This window comes from Fusarium sambucinum, chromosome II (assembly GCF_050947815.1).
Source record: "Fusarium sambucinum isolate potato_lamoka chromosome II, whole genome shotgun sequence".
NCBI classification, from domain to species: domain Eukaryota; kingdom Fungi; phylum Ascomycota; class Sordariomycetes; order Hypocreales; family Nectriaceae; genus Fusarium; species Fusarium sambucinum.
In genome coordinates this window covers 971005-985047 of record NC_139293.1, presented here as the reverse complement: position 1 = coordinate 985047, position 14043 = coordinate 971005, and the positions used below count along the sequence as shown (strand labels likewise).

Sequence of the window (14043 nt, the reverse complement as noted above, 5' to 3'; positions counted from 1 at the left end):
CGACACTGTTGATTGACATACCGCAGGGACAGATACCGTTGTACGTCGGAAGGGCTTGTAGAGGTATGGGATTCTACTCCTTCAACCTCTTGGCTGGCCTCATAAGCGAGTCATCAGGCAATCCGCTGCGCTTTGTCCCGGGTAGACTGCTGGTCCTAATATCGTTGTCGTCTTGACTAACGCGTCGGCAAGGGTATTCGTTCTTGCAACCCTCGAAGCAATTCGCGCTGACACGATCGCCAGTTGAGAAAAATGGGGATTGGAGGGCTTGTGCTGCAGTAAGACGCTTTGAAGGGTCGTACTCGAGAAGGCCGGCGAGCAATTTGTAGCCCTCTTGGCCAAGGGAGGCAAGTGGCGGAGCTCCTCCGGGGGTGCTGGTGTGGTTGATGGTGCTGAAATACCACTTTTCAATGTTTGAACCGCCGGGTGGAGGCGGAGGAGGGTTGCGGGAGCCGTAGTGGCCGTGGTGATGAGGGTGGTGATGATGACCGTGGTGGCCGTGAGCCATCGTGTTGGCTAGGGTGTTGAGTTGGTTGTATTCAGGCATGGTCGGGAGAAGGGGCCATTTGTCCTTTGTAGGTACGCCCATGATCTCTATTATCTTTTGCATCTGGTTGCGTTGGAAAGGTACCGTCTTTTTGCTGTCCATCTTGGCCTCCTCGCCCTTGAATATGGGTCGCAGAGATAGAAGTTCTGCAAAGATGCAGCCAATAGCCCACATGTCGATGGCCGGGGTGTAGTGGTAAGATCCAAGGATGAGTTCTGGTGCTCGATACCATATTGTGACAACCACTTTGTCTCCACTGAACAGCGAATGAAGAGGCTTGTCGAAACGGCGTGCGAGACCCAAGTCACCAATCTTGACTTCACCTGATGAGGTAACCATAATGTTGGCGGGCTTGAGATCACGGTGCAGAACCCAGTTGGTGTGAAGATACTGGCATCCATTGAGAAGTTGAAACATGATGCTCTTTATCGTTGCTGGAGGGATCGGATGCCGAGGTTGTTGAGTGTGGTGATGAATAATCTGAAGCAAATCATGCTCTGCGTACTCAAAGACCATAAAGATGCACTTATCCTCGAGCATAATCTCACAAAGACGGATGACATTGTGGTGGTGAAGTTCGCTGCACAGACTCATCTCACGAACAGCACTCTGTGAGATGCCTGTGTAGCTAATCTGCTCGCCTTCCTTATCAGGCTTGAACTTTTTGATGGCAAACTCGCCGACGGGCTTTCCATTGCGACCGACAGCCTTGTAAACACGTCCATATGTACCGGAACTGATGAAACCAATGATGCGATACCGATCTGTGATGCGGACTTTGGGCTGGTATCCAGTAGAGCGGTCGTGAGGTTCTACATGACGTTTTTGGTAAGCGTGAGATGGGAAACCGAGACCGATGTGAGGACGGAGAGGCATCGCCGAGTATTATTAGGTGAGAGTCAAAGTGCGCGTTAACCACTTGGCATTGACACTATGAGAGATGACGATAGCGATTGAGTAGAGGTGGAGGATAAAGATAGGGTCAGTCCCACAAGCGGTAATGAGCGGGATTGACCAAAGCAAAGACGTTCAAAAAGCCGAAAAGAAAAAGAGGATACAGGTAAGAAATTAAGAAATTAAAATGATGACGCTGAGACAAAAAAAGGGCTCGAGATGATGAAGATGAGTCGAGTTTGAGTTGAGTTTGGTAAAGTCGTTGGTTGTCTAAAACTCGACACCTCAGGTTGATCTTTCCCCCCCAAGACAAGTATGCGGAGTGTAGAGACAAGCAAAGGAGATCAAAGTCCGACAGAAAGACAAGATAGGGTAAGGCTAGTCTCAGCTGTCGAGGAGAAAGGAGGAGGAGGAATATGCAAGACGTGCAGAAATGGACAAGTCCGTACGGACACGGGTATGAAGCCGATGCGAAGAGAGAGTGTGTGTGTGTGAATAGATGACGGGGTATAAACAGGGAATCACAGATAGGCGAGATTCAGATATATGATATGTATGTAAAAGGAGATTATAATAGTAGTAACAGTAATAGATAGAGATAGAGAAAAGAAACTCACCTTCAAAAGTCGCCTGAACACTCCGCTTCAGCCCCCTGACAACGCCCAAGCCAACGGATCCCGGGCCCGAAGTTCCCGTCGGCGGATTCGTTATGCTCATTTACTCTTTCTTTTCTTTTTTCCTATCAACTTCTTCTTTCTTTTGATTGAATAGTAGGTAAATAAAATTAGGCTCTAACTTTCGGAACGGCGCCTCCGAAAACTTGGGGGCAACGGGAGGGAGGTTGTAAGCTGATTTGCGAGATTGCGCGCCTCCCCCCAATGATGATGATGGCGGCAAAGACACAGATGCACGCACCCCTAGCTGAAAGGCAATAGATGGTGTTATTTCCCCGCGCGGGGAAAAAAGGCAAAAAACCTAAGACAAAAAAGATAAAAAGGTAATAGATCAGAACCTTGATGATGCGCGCCGATAGGATGAGAGGCTTTGGTGGAAGTTTCGTGGTGGATGCGCGCGCGTTTGGAACTTTGTACGGTGATACTACAACCTGCAGTATGCACAGTACTATCGTTGCTGCACTGGCTGCTGTAGGTATCCTCTTCTGCGGCGCAGATCTCAGTCTCACTGTCTCTGTCTCTGTATCTCTTCGGAAACAAAGGAATATTGGGGGGCCGCCGATTGACCTGCCTGGTCTGGTTCGTGCGGAGATCCGCTCTCTGTGTGGAGATGGGAATAAGATGGATCTCTTGGAAATGACTCGTGGATCAAGTATAGTATATACTGGCGCTGGCGTTTCCTGCTCGTGGGTGGTTTCGCGATTGACGCAGAAAGGTGAAAATGCGACAGAGGTAGAGGTTTCATGCAAATTGATGTTTTTTTACTCCCTTGTGTTCTGGAACTCGAACTAGGTATGCAACTTGTGTGTCCCGTTGAGCGATGACTAAGCTGGCTTGGACATCAGTTTGGGTGTTGGTGGTTGCATTGTCTGGAATGAACTGGTCAACACCAAGACTTTCATGACTTATTTAAAAGATAGCCTATTAATGTGTCATGATCAAACTGTTGGCTGATAAACTTGTGGCTATTCATAGCACCTCCAATGTCAACAATACACTTATAATCTTTAAAACTCTTTTCTTGCTGTCTACCTTGCACTAAACTTTCAACGCAAAATACTAATCCCCCAATATATAACGCTTACTTCAAGACTTATCGGGGTCCTAGCTTCTCAAGAACTCTAGTTCCCTCCTCCTCCCATTCGGCCTTGGTAACCCACATGCTCTCCTTGTCTGCCATGATGTTGGCCAACACCGCACCACCGAGGAACACCATGTGTCGGCGTCGCGGGGGATCCTCTATCCGCACCTTGAACTTGCTCAAGCGCTCAGGGTTACCCTGGAGCGCCCGCGTGAGCCACAGCTGCTTAAGCTCCTTCTCCAGTCGTGACGGGAGACCGGGGTACATGCTGCTTCCTCCAGAAAGGACGATCGCCTTGAACAGAGACGAACGAATGTCCACGTCAGCCGATTGGATCGTGTTGAAGAGAAACTCGCCCAGTCCGGGTGACTCGCTGTCGACGAGGTGAGGCTGGAACAGGCACTCTGGCGCCTCGAAACGCTCGCTGCCCACACGGATCACGCGTCCGTCCGGCAGAGTATAATCCTCGACGAGAACGGTGGTATCCTCGCTCAGGCGCTTGTCGAGCTCGAGGTCGTACGACACGTAGCATAGCTTCTCCTTGATCTGGCGGACGGTCTCGAAATCGGCGGTTCGGTTGAGAGCGTAGCCGCGGCGCAGCAGCAGCTTGATCAGGTTGCGCGTGACGTCTCGGCCGGCAACATCTAATCGCTTCGTAAGGTGGTTGAGGACCACGGATTCGTAGACGGGGACAATGTGTGTGACACCATCACCAGAGTCGACTACAACACCGGAACTCAAACCTACACCGCATTCGTTAGCTCTTGGAAAGCTCCAATGTTTGTAGATAATAATTACCTTGGGCGTAAAGAGCCAAAACGGCCTGAATTGCAACGTAGACACCGCCGAATCCATATCTATCAAACATGACCTCGCACATCTTCTCGCGGTTCTTAAGCGGGTTCATGGGAGGCTCTGTCAAGAGGATCTTCTGGCCCTGGGGATCGACTTTGAGCTTCTCGTAGAAAGTGTAATCCCAAAGATGCTCCATATCATCCCACTTCTTGACGATACCGTTCTCCATGGGGTAGCTGATCTGGAGCATTGTTCGGGCGGCGGCGGCCTCGTCACCGCACATGATATCCTTGATGACAACATCGCTATCGGTCTGCTCCTCTGAACGCAGGATCGGTCGGCCGACGATGGAAGGGTATTGATGCTCGGGGAAGTTCTGCGCGGCATAACCGACCTTGAGGAAACCGGTACCTCCATCGAGGACTAAGCGGTAGAGGTATCGTCAGCACAGGGGTGGTTGGGGGAGCTTCCTGGAGCTCTGTGCGGTGCATGTGAAGCTTACCAATGGGTGGAGGGTTGGCCATATTTTCTGTATAAGAGATGGGAGATGGGAATTCGGTGATTGAGAGGCCGACGACGTGTCGTGTTGCTATCGCCAACAGCTCAGCTTAGAGGAGGTTGAGGTGGTCGTCAGTAGTGGGGTACGTCTTGCCGACCGTCGTCAGAGGTGGCTGAGGCGGATCACGTGGCGCCCCGCGATGCGTGAGTTGATGGTATACACTCAGTCATAAACGACTCGACCCCTCTTGAGAAACATCTCGAAATAGTATCTTCTTACTGGAATAGTTTTTAAATACGCCAATATTGAATTGTGTCATTGATACCATTCAGTCCTACGTCATGTCCGAGATTAACTACCTCAGGCGGAATCTCCGCATTCTCGTCCTAAACCCAAACTCATCGACCACCATGACTGAAGGCATGGCTAATGCCATTCGCCATATGTCACTACCAGATGTATGAACAACGAAAGGTCTAAATTACAGCACAGGCTGATTGTTAAAAGTCGGTTGAGATTTATACCTACACTGCTCCTCCTCACTCCGCCCCCGACAGCATCAATGATCAGGAAGGCATCGAGCGCAGCACTCAAGCAGTTCTAGACGACTCCAAGATTGAGGAGGAGCTCGAGTCGGACAAGTACGACGCTGTTCTAGTAGCATGCTTCAGCGTCCATTGTCTAGTTCCCAAGCTGACTAGGTACCGCCATCTTGCCGTCACTGGTATCTTTGAAGCGAGTATTCTCACATCCCTTTCACTCATGGCTGCGCCAGAGAATGGTGCAAAATGGGGAATTGTCACGACTGGAAAGTTCTGGGAGGATCATTTGTCCAATGGTGTGAAGAAGTTCCTCGGTCAAGAAAAGGATGGTGTGAACAGCAAGTTTGCTGGTGTCTATTCGTCAGGTCTCACAGCGGGTGACTTTCACACTGTTCCACCGGAGAAGGTCAGGGAGAAGCTCAAAGAGGCAACCGAAAAGCTACTCGATCAGGGTCAGGTCAATTGTGTTGTCATGGGGTGTGGTGGTATGGCTGGTCTGGAGGGCATTATCCGCTCGACTGCAATCGAGCAATACGGTAAGGCTGATGGTGACCTTGTCTACATTATCGATGGAGTCAAGGCTGGTGTCATGCAGTTGGAGCAAATGATCCGAAGCAGGCGAGCCTTTAGGTAAATGTGCCAGCGCTTCGTTCTATTTGTAAAGACACGTCCACGAATACCTAGAAAAAAATCTGCTACATGAATAAAAGGAAATGCTACTTCAGAGCGTGTCCAAATGTAGTCCGTTCCTGTATCTGCAAGATAGATAGTTAACGCTAAATGGAAAGAAAGAAAGAAACAGATAAAAGAAAAGAGCACAAGTGCTCATTACGACTGATCGAGTGCAATGTGAGTCGACTTCTAATCAACGCGTCTTGTCCTGCCCCAGACCTCATCAACATCCTTCTTGCCCTTTGTTTCTGGGACTTTCCAGAAGACAAAGATAAACGACGCAACAGCGAGGCCAGCAAAGATAAAGTACACCCATCCGTGGCCACCAAGCACATTGTTAAGAGCTGTGTTCACGATAGGGAAGAACTGAGCGACAAGGAATGTCGCCACGTAGTTGGCTGCGAGGCACCAACTCTGAGTGGCGCCAACAGCCTCTTGTCCGACAAGCTCAGAGGCGAGCAAGAATGGTACAGGGCCAAGGCCGACTGCGAAGAAGCCGACGAAAGCCACAACAGCAATGGCCGAGATAATCTTGGCACCGAATACAATTGATAGAGCCAACACGAAAGCGCTGGTTCCTTGGCCGACGATGGATGCGAGCAGACAGGTCTTGCGACCTAGACGATCGGGGAGAGGAGCGCATGCGATGGTGGTGACGAGGTTGACCACGGAAATGAGAATGGTAAGTAGTGCTGAAGAGATAGGAAGTAGATCAGCGAGGAGAGAAACAGAGTACATGATGATTGAGTTGACACCGCAAAGCTGCTGGACAAACATGATGCCCACAACCGCAATGATGGCAGGTCGGGTATCAGGGTCTTGGAGGACCTGGAAGAACCCAAGATGCTCGATACGACTTTTGGGTGTGGATTCGGAGGCGCTGTCAGCTTGAAGAAGACCATCTTCTTCGGAGGCGTCACGGTCCTCCGAGTCCCATGTCTCGGTCTCTTCATGGATATCGTGGCCATTTCCGCGAATCCTCTGCAGAGTTCGCTTGGCCTTGGTTCCGTCTCCCTGGGCAGCCAACCATGAGGGGCTCTCTGGCACAACGAAGAGTCCCAGGGTCTGGGCTGCCGCAATAAAGACCCCCGATCCAAGGATCCATCGCCAAGCAGTTCCGTAGCTCAGGAAGTAACCCAATGTCTGGACTGCCAAGATACCGACATTGATGGAGATTTGGGTCATGAAACCAAACAATCCTCGTTCCTTTGGTGGCGCAATCTCGCTGATGTATAGAGGGACGACGACTGTCGAAGCTCCAGCTCCGATTCCAGAGAAAAGACGACCGAGTGCCATGACAAAGACACTACCAGCGATGGTCTCAATAGCAGCTCCAACGAGGTAAAGTATGCCGGTAATTCGCATCGCAGGAAGACGACCGCGCTTAGACGAGAAGGGACCTGACGTCAAAGCTCCCAGTAGTCCTCCAAGGGTGAATATCGAGGAGATGGTCGCAAAGGAAGCTTCGTCCATGGGAATACAATGTGACATGAAGCCATGATCCTCTTCGACTGGTTTCTTGTGGATCAAACCCTTGATCTTGTCGAGAGCGGATAGAGCATTTATCGATTGCTTGCGACACGTAATAACATCTTGAGGAGCGTTGAGTTCGGCCTACAAAGAGTTGTCAGTTAGCTGATGGTGGTCATGGCGTTTGGTGTTTGGAGTAGCGTACCAAGTGGAAACCGAATTGTAGGGACCCCAGAGTCGTGATGGCGATCAGCAAGATCAAGTATCCGCTGATATCGCGGAGCCTGGAACCGGCCATATTTGCTGTCGGGTCGTGAGTTTGCTACTGAGAGTGACAAACGAGGGAAGATAGAGGTTGAGTGAAGAAGGAGAAAGCAGCTGAGAGTTGAGGTTCAGAGGGACCTGGGGTAGCTTGTCATGGGGGTGGATCCACGTGCTGTGTGGCTTGGATACCCCTTGTTATTAGCCGCAATGAGCAATGCTAAATTCAGCTACTTGACGGTTGGAATGTATTTTTTAATAAAATATTTAAAAAGGCTGCAAGGTTATAGTTATAGTGTCTTGTGGAATTCTTTTGCCTTCTAAAAATATCGTTTCAGTCTGGACACTTGTGTATTGTTAAACTTGGCGCTTATCACAAACTCAGTGCACTACCGGTTACCCTATGCCTACTCTGTATCTATTGACGACCTGCAGCGGTTCGGGACTTTCGTGCCGAGTCGTCACAACCAAGTACAATCATTTTCAGTGATGAACTGTAATAGATCTTTAGGATGGCTTTTTTTGGTTTGGTCTTGCCTTAGGCCAAAGTAATTAGCCGCGTGTCTTTGAACTCTGAAAAGACTCCATCTCCTCTGTCAACAACCTCATAAGCTGATCAGAACAAAGCTACCTTACCCTTACTTTACAGGTATCTAGACATCGCTGAATACTCGATCCAACTACACCATGTCTGCGCCAGATAACAAACAAAGACTCTACTGCAAAGAATGTAACAAAGATCAGAATGAATCCATCATCTTTCTGCACGGTGGTGGAGGAAGTCACATCGAGTGGAAACATATTACGAGCCAACCAGCTATGACATCGTACCATCTTATACTCGTGGACCTGCCAATGCACTCAGAATCTCGTGACATCAAACCTTTCACGCTCGAAATGGCAGCTGATAAAGTACGAGAAATCATCTGCGACCATGCTCACAGAGAGAAAGCCCATGTTGTTGGATTCTCGCTAGGCGGATTCGTCGCGTTGGTCCTTACCTCTCGCCACCCAGACATTGTTCTATCTACCTTTGCAACTGGTGCCTACCCATACAGAGGCCTGTTCAAATGGGTCATGGAAAGGCCAATAGCAATGTGGATTGTGGGCAAGGTACAGAATATTCCGGGCTTGACGGAAAGGGCTCTTCAGCGACAAGGGATCGACTACGAAGAATGGATGACGGAACAAGAGAAGAACAAGTCACCAGAGAGAGATGAGGCAGTGAGAAGGGAGTTGATTGAGTTCAATATGGAGGATGTCAAGGCTGTTGGTGACTCTGGGGTGAGGACTTGTGTCGTTGCAGGCGGCAAGATGGATCAAGTTGAAGCGATAAAAGAGATGGGAGTGGTGTTGAGAAAGAGAGGAGACGAGAAGGGAGTTGAGAATGACGCGGTTGTGGTGAGAGATGCCTATCACCCTTGGCATTTGCAGTTGCCAAAGTTGTTTGCTACCGGTGTTACTGCTTGGGTGGGAAACCAAGAGTTGCCAAAGGAATTCGAGAGACTATAGCCGGGTCCTGTATAATCCAGATTAGCTCAAATAGTTCTAGACTAGTACACAGCGCTGTCATTATAGACCGCCTGAGCGTTGCCCACCACCTGTCCAGTGTCGTTCTCCAGGTCCGAAGCAGTGACATGCTCACCGCTCAGCTACCTTGCCTTCGAAACCCACACCAAACATCTTCTCAGCAGCGTTGGTCGATGAGTTCGCGGACGTACGTAGTAGAACCAGTTCTAAGGTGTTGTGCCGGCCTCTTGTCTCCATCATCCTCAGTGTGTTGTTGGTTAACATGTGAACTTCTGTGCACATCTGTGCTGGTGGATGAACTGCTACTTACGACATAGAATAGGCGGAACCGCGATGGAATGAATATACATATTAGTAAGAATCTAGATGCCTTCGGAAATATCCATACCACTAAGATCTTGCTCACTAACTTGAAAGATTATCTCAATCACCTCTGGGTGTGTATCCGCACTGTTCATCGTATCCTTATAGAAAGCCACAGCCTCAGAATACATTTCAGGTTCAGATTTCCTGTACCCCATGGCATCTTCTCTGATAGTTTCAAGCACGGTCAACTTCTCGAACCTGCCGTCTACCACATCTCCGAAGATATGGTAGCGGTCCCATATCGCATCGCCGAATCTTTTGTCGTGGACAGCATTAATATAGGAGGTCGCCCAGGGCTCAACGGCAGGGACTCCTGGCTCGTGAAGAACTTCCTGCACGGAGATGTCGAGAAACAATATCTCTAGAGGCTTGGCGTCGCTTAGACTCAGACTCATAACGATTCTCAGGTTATTCTTGCCGCTTATTGCATAGTAGAATAAAGAAGTTTCTGGTATGGGTACCTTTATGTGCTCCTGATACTTGATAATAGCAAACTATGCCGTTTAATATGAAGCTGGAAGCACAAGAAGATGGGGGGAAAGAACAGAAATGAGAAAGAGAAATGCAAGAGTTTATCTTCTATATCAATAAGACCCAGCCCCACTCAACTCGTTTACAGCAGGCAGTGAGTGTGGGACCCAAGGTTGGGATAAAACAAAGAGATGCAAGTGTCTGTCGGCTGCAGGTTCTCTCCACCACTTTTTTTAGGCAGAAGTAGGTCACGAGAAGATACTTGAAGGAGGGGTCCAAGTCATGCTTTAGACCGGTCAATAACACGAATGTTGTTAGACCTATCCAAGCATGAATCTTGTTGAGATCAGCCGGAAGCAGCGGACATCAGGTATTCTCAGATGCAATCCGTAAATGATGCTTTGCCGCCCGGACTTCAAGCATTGTTATGCCATGGGTACAAAATACTTCGCAGGGCCGACAATGCTACCGGGTTCTTCTTCTAGCGCCATGATGAATTCTCTTGATGGCCTGTTGCCGTAGCGTGATCGTCCTTGACCCGTTTGGGCAAGACAAGTGTTGGTATGAGGCATATCAGTTTTGCAACAGACCTGCTTTGAGACTGAAGTTCTTCCAATTTCGGTCCTTGTCGCACTGGTTCTTAACCATAGTACCAAAATGTCTGTTGGTACTGAATATCAATACGAAGTATCCACTGAGCCGTGCTGGCCGTGCCGTGAAAGCCGACAAAGTCTACTGAGACAGAAGAAGTGAAATTGGCTGCTTGATACGATTCGGCGCATAAAAGATCTCGATATGGTAGTATTAAAGGACTACGACTCCAGCTGGACTCCCTCGGCACAAACCCTCACAAGCAATTTTATATCTTTCACTCAATACTAGTCGATATTGCAAATATGATATTGTCATACTTCCTTCTGAGTTTCTTTCTCTTCGAGTTGAGCAAAGGTGACGACGTAGCTGCCAGTGTGGACCACACCGAGTCTAACGAACCCTTTTTCCTTGACATTCCAATAAAAAATGTCCTCAATAAGACTGGAGACTTAGGTCTGGTCGAGCCTTGGGCTAGCAGATATCTTGCTGCTGTTCAAGAAATCCGATTTGGAGATGCTTTATGGGCACGCTATCACATATTTGGGGATATCATTAATGACATATTTGAAGATACCAACGTGACAGTACTCGATCGTATCGAAGAAGATGCCGGAGAGTATAAATCAATGTACCAGAAGAGTTCAACCACGCCATCTCTTTGTATGCAAACACAAGCAGCAACTATACAAATACCGAGATACTTGATCTCCTAGCAAATGTCAACAACCTCAAGGACGCTACTCATCTCGAAGAGCGAGCTACATATGGAATCAAGTGCACTGGAGACAATCTTGCCTATTGAAACTCATGTATTAATCTGATAGAATACATGTCAACGAGACGAGCCTGTATCGGCATGGAGAAAAGGGAAGTCATCTCATACGGCAACTGCTACTTGAGAGTCGGCCCAAAGGGACCTGACATAAATTACTGGACAGCTCACTCAGTTGCTAAGCTCATCGAAGGACGTTGTACACGGTCATGTTGCGACAATCAACTCAAAACCTCAAGGATATTCGCCGAGAAACAGCAGTCATCGCAAGATTTGCCTCGGCGGGAAATCAACAGGTTGTCCCTAACACGCTACCATGTGGCTGTGCTCGAAAGGAAATATCTAGGTGCCACGCTAAGAGATATTATAGTCCTCTATGTATTCTTTAAATATACGTTACTTCACTCAAGTTGGAGGTAGTATGATTTCTTTGAGACTTTCCATCATTTCAAAGAAGAACCGAGATACTCTGAAACAGTAGACTATAGAGTTACCTATCTATAAAGCCATACTGGCCAAGGCTCTTTACTGTTTCTCAGTGGACTTGCCTAAGCACTTATATTGAAGAATATGGATGTGACAGATACCGTCCTCATAGAAAGGGTTAACCGTTGAAAGCTGTGAATCACGGAGCAGGAACAGTAACAACCAAGGTGGGGAATAGGTACCTTAAAAGGCAGAAGTGGCAAGGCTCATTCCTTCCTCCCCTTGCAACATGTAAAAAATCGACAGGTTTCAGTCTCACCTCTCAACATGTCCTACTGTCATCATCCATCTCTCTACATCTTGGAGTCACTTCAGGCCCGGCAACCATGGCCGATCCGTTGTCCTTGGAAGCTAGTATCGCTGGCCTGATATCGCTGGCCGATGTCACCTTCAAGTATGCCTACAAGTTTGTCAGAGCTGCCAAAGATGCGGAAAACGATGTATCGACCCTCGCCGATGAGATCAACAACCTTGGCAGTGTCCTACGAGTCCTCGAGGCATTGGCCTCTGGAAGCAGAGGGAGATCAGTTTGATCCAACACTGAGAAATAATTATCTCAACCGCTGCTTCAAAAATTTGAGTCGCATCGGAATGGAAACAAATAAAGTCACAGAGCGGTTTGCTTGGTCAAAAGTTGAGGGTATTTGCCAGCATCTCAAATGCCCTTTCTCCTCCTCTGAAACAAAGAATCTCCTGGATGAGCTCTCCCGCTACAAAGAGACAATCATCATGGCTTTGGCAGCCGATTCCTTGCAAAAACTACAGTTGTCGCTCACAAAGATGGACAAACTGAGAGCCAACATCTCTTCTGTTGGGAGTATTGTCAAGAGAATCGAGATCAATACTTTCATCGAAGTGAATGCACAAAAGCAACGCACACTCAATTGCCTTCTTCATGAAGGCAGACCCAAAGGATAACCTGGCAACCAGCATCAAACCGCGACATTCGATGACAGGGCTCTGGTTGACAGAATCCGCAGACTTTATTCGTTGTATAGACACGCCTGGGTCTAAACTGCGGTTGACTGGTATACCTGGCGGAGGAAAGACTGTCCTGGCTGGGCCAGTCATACAGGAAGCACTTTCTCGGAGTTATTCAAGTAACAACATTGGGATGGTGTTCTTCGTCTGCGACTATAAAGACTCGAGGACCCGGGATACTGTCAACATCCTTGGAGCAACAGCCAACCAGCTTGGCCGTCAGAATAAGGAGGCACGAAGAACTGGCGATCGGGAACACACTACGAATTCACAACGCCATTGCATGTTGCTTCATGGCTTGGAAATAAGTCGGACGTATCCCTGGTGATACGAAATGGCGCTCTTGTGGATGAACCAGATGACAACGGTTGAATTCCGTTGATGTACACTTGGCGTGTCACTTGATTCGACTTGGAGCTTCGACCTCGGTAATCTGTAGGTTCGGATCGCTTCCTTCCATGATCCGTTGGTATGTACATGGGCTTTTCAACGAGCTTTGGGGTTTGCTGCCAACTGGGTTTCTAAAGGAAGTCCTGGATCAAGAATCAGCAAAACAGTTACCCACGGGATGTGAAGATATTCCAACGACACCGGAAAGCCTAGGAAAGCTCGCGGAGCTTCGGCATGATCTTCTGGCGGAGGATCAAGCTGGGCGGAAACTGACGCATTGTGTTGTGTGTGAGGATGATTTGTTTTACTTTGTGCTCAGCAACTACTCGGACCTGGCGAACATAGGCCCCTTTCCATGGCATCTGGGATGGCGGTGCTTCTCCAGCTTGGCGTTCTTGACTTCATGTTTCGACAAGTATCGGCAGTGTGTTCCTCTCGAGTCGTTCAGGCATTTTCTGAATCTTGAACCCTCTCGCGGCTGGAGTTCTTTGTGTCATGCTGCAGCATTGAACGTCGTTACTACTGTTGAGAACTGTCTGTATAGGGGCGCAGAAGTCGATTATGAGGGCTGGCCCCTAGGATCGGCGGCCATGATTGCAAGTGCATGCGGAAGTCTTGAAGCTGTTGAGTGTCTTGTTCGAAAAGGGGCGTCAGTGATGTATACTTCCGAGTGTCGGTTCAAAAGTTGTTACTTACTGGCAGAGATACAGTCAGTGAAGGACTAACTCCTTGTTGGTCGACACAAGGATAGAAAGACACTGAGTGAAGGGAGTGAGAATGCTTCTGTAAAAGAAGAATCAGTTTGGAGTGGACATAGGAAAGTGAGAGTGGTGTTGTATGGGAAGAGATCAACAAGACACGATGAATCTGAGAAAGATTATGGGAAAAGAATCACAAGACTAAAGACCAGTTTACACGGCAAAGTTGTGGACTCTAAGGTCTACTAATCCAAGCAACCGCTGAGACCAGAACCGAACTCGCAGCCAGAAGCGGTTTCGGAGTTGGAAACGAATTCAGG

The 14043-nt window shown here is 48.5% G+C and overlaps 8 protein-coding genes across 8 annotated transcripts; 4 read left to right on the top strand and 4 right to left on the bottom strand.

The window, feature by feature from the left end:
- Positions 1 to 73: 73 nt before the first annotated feature.
- On the bottom strand, positions 74 to 1423 carry FSST1_007127 (kinase-like domain-containing protein; the record flags this gene model as incomplete). The annotated part of the gene is made up of 1 exon (XM_083236708.1): positions 74 to 1423. The coding sequence occupies one exon, from the start codon at positions 1421 to 1423 to the stop codon at positions 74 to 76; it is 1350 nt and encodes a 449-aa protein (XP_083083088.1).
- A 1785-nt stretch (positions 1424 to 3208) lies between these two features.
- FSST1_007126 (actin-related protein 2) lies at positions 3209 to 4515 on the bottom strand (the record flags this gene model as incomplete). Its single annotated transcript, XM_083236707.1, has 3 exons — positions 3209 to 3939; positions 3995 to 4414; positions 4494 to 4515. 3 exons carry the CDS (start codon positions 4513 to 4515, stop codon positions 3209 to 3211), a joined length of 1173 nt encoding a protein of 390 aa, XP_083083087.1.
- Positions 4516 to 4831: 316 nt separating this feature from the next.
- On the top strand, positions 4832 to 5666 carry FSST1_007125 (Asp/Glu/hydantoin racemase; the record flags this gene model as incomplete). Its single annotated transcript, XM_083236706.1, has 2 exons — positions 4832 to 4948; positions 4998 to 5666. The coding sequence occupies 2 exons, from the start codon at positions 4832 to 4834 to the stop codon at positions 5664 to 5666; spliced, it is 786 nt and encodes a 261-aa protein (XP_083083086.1).
- Positions 5667 to 5893: 227 nt separating this feature from the next.
- On the bottom strand, positions 5894 to 7472 carry FSST1_007124 (general substrate transporter; the record flags this gene model as incomplete). Its single annotated transcript, XM_083236705.1, has 2 exons — positions 5894 to 7318; positions 7380 to 7472. 2 exons carry the CDS (start codon positions 7470 to 7472, stop codon positions 5894 to 5896), a joined length of 1518 nt encoding a protein of 505 aa, XP_083083085.1.
- Positions 7473 to 8122: 650 nt separating this feature from the next.
- FSST1_007123 (Alpha/Beta hydrolase protein) lies at positions 8123 to 8947 on the top strand (the record flags this gene model as incomplete). Its single annotated transcript, XM_083236704.1, has 1 exon — positions 8123 to 8947. The coding sequence occupies one exon, from the start codon at positions 8123 to 8125 to the stop codon at positions 8945 to 8947; it is 825 nt and encodes a 274-aa protein (XP_083083084.1).
- A 380-nt stretch (positions 8948 to 9327) lies between these two features.
- On the bottom strand, positions 9328 to 9726 carry FSST1_007122 (uncharacterized protein; the record flags this gene model as incomplete). Its single annotated transcript, XM_083236702.1, has 1 exon — positions 9328 to 9726. The coding sequence occupies one exon, from the start codon at positions 9724 to 9726 to the stop codon at positions 9328 to 9330; it is 399 nt and encodes a 132-aa protein (XP_083083083.1).
- A 972-nt stretch (positions 9727 to 10698) lies between these two features.
- FSST1_007121 (uncharacterized protein) lies at positions 10699 to 11317 on the top strand (the record flags this gene model as incomplete). The annotated part of the gene is made up of 3 exons (XM_083236701.1): positions 10699 to 11056; positions 11110 to 11170; positions 11221 to 11317. The coding sequence occupies 3 exons, from the start codon at positions 10699 to 10701 to the stop codon at positions 11315 to 11317; spliced, it is 516 nt and encodes a 171-aa protein (XP_083083082.1).
- Positions 11318 to 11980: 663 nt separating this feature from the next.
- FSST1_007120 (uncharacterized protein) lies at positions 11981 to 12187 on the top strand (the record flags this gene model as incomplete). Its single annotated transcript, XM_083236700.1, has 1 exon — positions 11981 to 12187. The coding sequence occupies one exon, from the start codon at positions 11981 to 11983 to the stop codon at positions 12185 to 12187; it is 207 nt and encodes a 68-aa protein (XP_083083081.1).
- Positions 12188 to 14043: the final 1856 nt, after the last annotated feature.